The sequence below is a fragment of the Chrysochloris asiatica genome, unplaced genomic scaffold (genome assembly GCF_000296735.1).
Source record: "Chrysochloris asiatica unplaced genomic scaffold, ChrAsi1.0 scaffold00094, whole genome shotgun sequence".
In the NCBI taxonomy this organism is placed as follows: Eukaryota; Metazoa; Chordata; class Mammalia; order Afrosoricida; family Chrysochloridae; genus Chrysochloris; species Chrysochloris asiatica.
In genome coordinates this window covers 11,919,946-11,926,461 of record NW_006408612.1, presented here as the reverse complement: position 1 = coordinate 11,926,461, position 6,516 = coordinate 11,919,946, and the positions used below count along the sequence as shown (strand labels likewise).

The window sequence follows — 6,516 nt, the reverse complement described above, 5'->3', positions numbered from 1 at the left end:
TAAATCCTTACGGGAGTAGAAAGCCTCATCTTTCTCCCGCGGAGCGGCTGGTAGTTTCGAACCGCTGACCTTAAGGTTCGCAGCCCGATTCGTACCACTACGCTACCAGAGCTCCTTTGATATATTCTCTCTTGTTTAATTCTCAAAACAATATGTGTGAAGGTTATGATGGCTTAGTATTAAAACAGAATAAAGTTAAACTTCTCGGCAAGAAAAAAATATTTTTGAATTCTCCATCCTTTCTGTATTTAAACTATACATTTTAAATTGTTTTAAAGGAAGAAAGGTGTAAGTGCCTGACATCTACATCCTTTAGTCGAGACAAGTGGTTCTCAACCCCAAATGCAAGTATGAGTTATTATAAATGCTAAGCTTTATATGGGAATACTGTGGCTCTGTAGAATATGTGCTGGACTGCTGATCACAAGGTTGGCAGTTTGAGCCCATCAACCACTTTGTGGGAGACAGATGAGGACTTCTGTTCCCACAAATTTTACAGCCTCGGAAACCCTATGCAGGGTCTCTATGAGTCAGAATCAGCTTGCCAGCTCTTAACAAGAACAACAAGCCTTGTTTTGCTTTATGCACTAACTTTAAAGCTAACCCTCAGTTAAGACAAGACTCTGTTTCATTCAAAATAAGCAATAAAACTTTAAAATCGAAAACAAAATTGTAGAAACAGTGGAGAGTGCCAAGTGATGTTTTAGTGAGTTATGGAAGGACTGAGAGAGTAGTTCAAACTATGTACTTTGGAAACATCAGCAACTTGTTCCATTTGGGCCCAGTTGTCAACCTTGGGAATGAGGAGAGATCAGATAAGGAAATGTACTTCAGGTTCAAAGTTTTTTTAAATAAAATGTTTTCTCTTTTACAATCTTACATAGCAGAAGAGAGATCCCGCAGCCTTTCTTGCTTTCTTTCTCACCTATAAGAAAGAAAGACAGAAACTTATTTATAAAAACTGTTTTAAAACCCCACTCTACCCACCTAAAATTTCATACCTGAAATGCCCCTATTTTACTTAATTTGTTGGAGGATATTTCCCGATTGTATGATGGATAATTTCTTGCTCCCTCTGAAGTCTATTAAGGAGCATGGATCTAAACCTCAGCAGGTATTATATTTTAAAAATATTTTCTGACTGCATAAAAAGCAATTGTGAGAACCACAGTATAGCTATTATTACTTTCTATCAGGTGCTGAACAAATGGGAATGGTTTTGTTTTAAACATTGTAAGTAAACAGAAATAACAGCTCTAAAAGACATGAGACATTGCTGAGAGAACCGAACATCAGCATATAAATAATGGTGGTGGTCGGCGGTGGTGTGTCCTAGAATTGGTTCTGACTCATAGCGACCCTGTATAGGGTTACTGAGGCAGTAAATCTTTATGGGAGCAGAAAGTCTCATTTTTCTATTACTGAGGACTGATAGATTTGAACTACTTACCTTGTGGTTAGCAGCCCAACAAGTAACTACTACACTACCAGGGCTCCTTATATGTAATAGGATAAATAATAGAAATGTTATTTGAAAATTTTAAATTTTCCCAGTTTCAATTCTGTCATTAAAACTCATTCCTTAGTTGGACTGCAATTTTGGTTTGAACTGCAAGTTCACCCAGTGCTCCTCAGAAACCCTATACATGTTTGCTGTGGGTTGGAACCAACTGGACAGCACTTACTAACAACAACTACAAGATGGCAGCAGGTGGAGGGGAGTAGGCATTTTTATCATCTCCACAGGCACAGCCTCTGCATTGGACTTTCACAGTGTTCTCTCAGTCTGTTCAGCCTTGTTATCCTGGCCTTTCTCAAATCTCCGTGGTGCATGACTCATGAAGCTATCTGTTCTCATTTCCCAAAACCTGGGATCTTCCTCCTGCATATTCTGTTGAATTTTCCTTCTCCATTATGGTGGGTCCCTGTCGAGCTCAATGGCTTCTAACTCAGTAATCCAGGAAGGCTAGAATTCAAGTCCCTACCTGGATTATGTGGCAATCAAGTTTATGTGTTGAGGCTGTTCCACAGATTGGTATGTGACATCTTGTAAGGTTGCCTTTTTCAACAGCTCCAAAGGGCAATATGGCAAGAACCCCCTAATGTTCAGTTCAGTTAGTTTACCTAGTTTATCTCCTGCTTTCCAGCTCAAAGTTCAAGAATAGCAATATTAGGAGATCCAAGAAGACCACTGAAATCTCCATGGTTTTCTACTTCCACAGTCTTCTTTTACTGATTTTATATTAATATTTATATTAATACTTCTCTATTTTAATACCAGCAAAGCCTTAATGGCCAAAGGGATACTTTCTCTTGACTCTCCTCCTATGTAAAATTTATAAACTTAATCCCCCATGCTTGGTTGTTGATCTGCTAATAAAGAAAGAAAATAAAGGAATTCATAAGATTTCCTCTCAAGACAGTACCTTAGTTTTCAAAGCTATGTGCCTTCTGCATAATCCTATTTTGCATGTAAGAAATGAAATATCGCCTTGATCTTTCTCTCTGAACTATTTAGGATCAAATTCTAATCTTCTCTGTAGACAGATGGATGCCTTGGTTGAAGCATGCCAGAGGTTTTAGACTTGAAAAGTCAGAGGGAAAAGCATATTAATAATTTGCTGTTTCTCCATAGTGTTTGGAGTTCAAATAGCAATATACTGAGAAAAAAAATTTTTTTCAGATGGCCAAAAATTTCTGACTAAATTCTATTTCATGTGTAAACATGGCTGCTCTCCTGTTTATCAGACTTAGGTGATTAAAAAAAACAAAAAACACAGCCTTGTACAGAACAGTGAAAATGCCAAGAACAAGGAGTCTACATTTATACAGTAAGATAAATATATGTTTTATGTAAATGTATATATATATATATAAAATATATATATAAAGGCCTCCCTCTTTTTGGCTGTGTCAACTGTCAATTCAGATCATCAGACACATTTTCAGAATAATTTCTTTGCTTCTTTAATATCTTCAATGCTGTCATCGTCCATCTCTGTTTACTTCTGAATGACCTCAATTATGTCATCTGTAAAGTCTCCCCGAATGATGATCTCATTCATTCTCTTTGCCACAGAATTTCTGAGCAAAAAACTTTTATGCTTCCTTAAAATTAATTTCAAAAATTGCAAGGCTACACACTCTTGTTTCATATTTTTTCTTTGCTCTGGGAATTTTAGCTACTGTCACCTTTTATGGTACGGTCTTCCACCTCTGTTTTATGGAGTCCTGGTATGGCACTGCAGGTTAATGCACTAGAGTGCAATGTCAGTTTGAACCACAAGATCAGTGGCTCAAGTTCACCAGCTGCTCCTCAGAAACCCTATATAGGGTTGCTATGGGTCAGAACTGACTCATTGGCACTCAAGAACAACCTGTCTTTTACTTTTTCTTCTTTCCCTTTTCCTCTGCCATTTCCTGATCCTCACTAATCCCAGCATCTTATTTAGGTGAATTTTCCATGCTAAGTTTTACAAACTCCTTTGGATAACTCATCTCTAACCATTGTCTATACTTAGCAACACCAGACATATAATTCTCTGTTGGTAATGACCAGACCACACAATAAAGGACTCAGAGTAGGAATCAGTGTCTAACTTGCCATTGCTCTCTGGGTTTTCTCTTCACTGAAACCCACTGGATTCAGAAAGGACAGCAGCCATGTCACAAACCCAACTGGTCACAGAGCTCCAGCCATCAGCTGAAGTAACACATTCAGCTCCTCCACAAAATGACCTTTTAAAACTATTATAGAGACACACATTTAGGTGATAAAAACTGACTGATATTTTAAAAATATCTCATCCATTATTTATAGACAGTATAAATGCCCCCAGACCCTGACTCTCCAATTCTGTACAGTTATAACTGTTTATATTGTGTAGATATAGTCTCATTGTAAACTACTTTGATTATCACATGGTGTTGATTGTTGTCTCTGCTAACCTAAGTGATGATCACTTTTCTTAAATTACATAACTGTTTTGCAAGTCAATGGTTGTTGGTTTTGGTTGTGATCAAACTAATACATTTAACAGCCTGGCTTAATCTCTAGCATTTTGTGTACACGTTGATAATGTAGATTTTAAACTATAAAAGCTGAAAATGAAAGTATGTTTTGTTTGGCAGGCATTTGATGTACTTGGAAGAGTTGAAGCTTACCTTAAGCTCCTTAAGTCAGAAAGTTTAAGTCTGCCTGTCTTGGCCGCAAGGCATGAGGAATTACACAGAGAAATTAAAGACTGCACAGCTGATGCTTTGCAAAAGGGGCAAACCTTAATTAATCAAGTGGATTCCTACAGGTGAGTAAAGTCTATTTCTTCCTAGGTGTAGCAAGTTTTTTCAGTTTCCACAACCTAATAAAAAATAAGTTGATTTTTTTTGTTTCTCATGTTTTGTTCCATTATGTTGTTGTTGTTGTTAAGTTCTGTCAAGTCAGTTCCAACCCATAGTGACCCTGTATAGGGTTTCTGAGGAGCAACTGGTGAGCATGAACCACCAACCTTGCAGTTTAAATGGCTTTGCAGTCTGGTGCATTAACCCACAGTGCCACACCAGGACTCCTTGCTGCATTATGACATGGCTTAAAGGAGAGGGCATGGACAAAATAGAAAGCAGAACTTAAATGTTCTGTCATTTCCATAGACTTTCTTCTTGCCTATTACTTCGTGAACCTCGGGACTACCCTTTCTCTTTTTCCTTTTTAAAATTAAAGTGCCAGAATTCCTTGTTATTTATTATTTTCATGGTGCACTAAACAAAACCCCAAATGAAAGTGACAATGATAATAATCATTCACATTTATAGAGGGTGCATCATGTGCCAGGCACTGTGCTAAAAGCTGTAGGAGTATTATCTCATGAATCCTCATAGCAACTTACAAGGCCCAAACTATGAGTGTTCTCTTTTTACAGATATAATTGAGACACAGAGAGGTTAAGTAATATTTGTTGTCATGTGCCGTGGAGTTGGTTCCGACTCATAGCAACCCTGTACAGGGTTTCTGAGGCTGTAAATCTTTACAGGAGCAGAAAGCCTCATATACACAATAGTAAATTAGAGGTAGAGCGAGAATTCGAATCCCAGAGCCCATGCCCTAATTAGTGTACTAGGCTGGTGGGTTTTATGAACATGGACAGTAAGTCTATCAGTGCAAGCATAGAGTGGGAATGAGAAGAAACACAGACCTCGAAAACAGAGATTGGAAGACAAAGAGATGACAGGATAGATGGGGAAACAGATACTGGCTAGAAAGAAATAAAGAGAGAGCTTCTGTTTTGACGGAAAGGGACAAAATTATTTGTGAAAATGGGTTAAGCTTAGTTATTCATCTTCCATCTCATCTCTTTGAAACTTGAAAACATTTTATTTGTAGAGCAAGGAAATAGAGTATGATAAAATTATTTTATATGTGTTTAAAGCCTTTGTTATATTCTCTTTTAGATGTGTTTAAAAAGTGTTGGTTTGGTAAATTTGGGTTTTGGGAATTCTTTTTCATATAATAGTCTGAATCCAGGCATAAGTGTTTAAACCAGGTTTCTGATGGTTGCCATGGGATCACACAAAACCAAGAGTAGGAATAATCCAAGGTCTTCCAACAGGAGCCAAAAAGCTGAAGGGCAAATGAAACTCCCATTAGAAAAACTAACAGTAACAAGTATAGCTATTACATTTCTTTACTTTAGCACCAAAAAAGCCCTGGTGGGACAGTGGTTCAGTGCTTGACTGCTACCTGAAAGATTGGAAGTTCAAATCCACCAGCCACTTCAAGGGAGAAAGATGTGGCAGTCTGTTCCTGTAAAGGTGACAGCCTTGGGAACCCTATGTGGCAGTTATACCCAGTCCTATACAGCCACCATGATTTGGAATCGACTCCATGGTTTGGGTCCTTTTCATTTTAGCTCCAACTCTTGAATCCAAGTAATGGTGGTGTCCACTCAACTCCCAGAGACCCAGCACCTAACAACAACAACAACGAGTTGGAACCAACTAGACAGCACTTAGCAGTTCCTATTATATTATAGTTAAAGCCCAAACCATTTAATAAAATCAGTGACTATAAAAACATTTGCAGCAACAAGAGTGCTTGTAACATGTGCAGATGAAACCACGTGATTTGAAGCTTCATTGTAATTGGGTATAATGACCGCTCTGATCAGAGCTCATTATTCTTGTTATTGTTTGTCATGGAGTTAGTTCCTACTCATGCACAACAGAATGAAACACTGCTCGGTCCTATGCCAGCCTAACAATTGTTACATTTAGGCCCATTGCTTCTTTGTTAGCCCATCTCATTGGTGGTATTCATCTTTTTTGCTGACTTTCCATTTTACCAGTTTTGATGTTTGTCAGGGACCCGCCTCGACATAGGGGTTCAGTTCACGAGGAGAGGATACCTGGCGGCGATTGCAATATATCAAAAATACACAGAAGGAGAAAAAGAGAGAGACAATGAGGCAACCCAAAGCCAGGGTGGATACATCACTGATAGGCAGGCTTGGGACTACAGGCATC

At 38.2% G+C, this 6,516-nt stretch overlaps 1 protein-coding gene and 1 pseudogene across 1 annotated transcript in view; one reads left to right on the top strand and one right to left on the bottom strand.

The window, feature by feature from the left end:
* CCDC141 (coiled-coil domain containing 141) overlaps positions 1-6,516 on the top strand; it is a 331,211-nt gene that overhangs the window by 233,316 nt on the left and 91,379 nt on the right. The window contains exon 8 of the mRNA XM_006866703.1: positions 4,132-4,304. Within this exon, the coding sequence (XP_006866765.1) occupies positions 4,132-4,304 (173 nt within the window). The remainder of the gene's footprint in view (positions 1-4,131; positions 4,305-6,516) is intronic.
* LOC102830610 lies at positions 2,946-3,677 on the bottom strand (annotated as a pseudogene).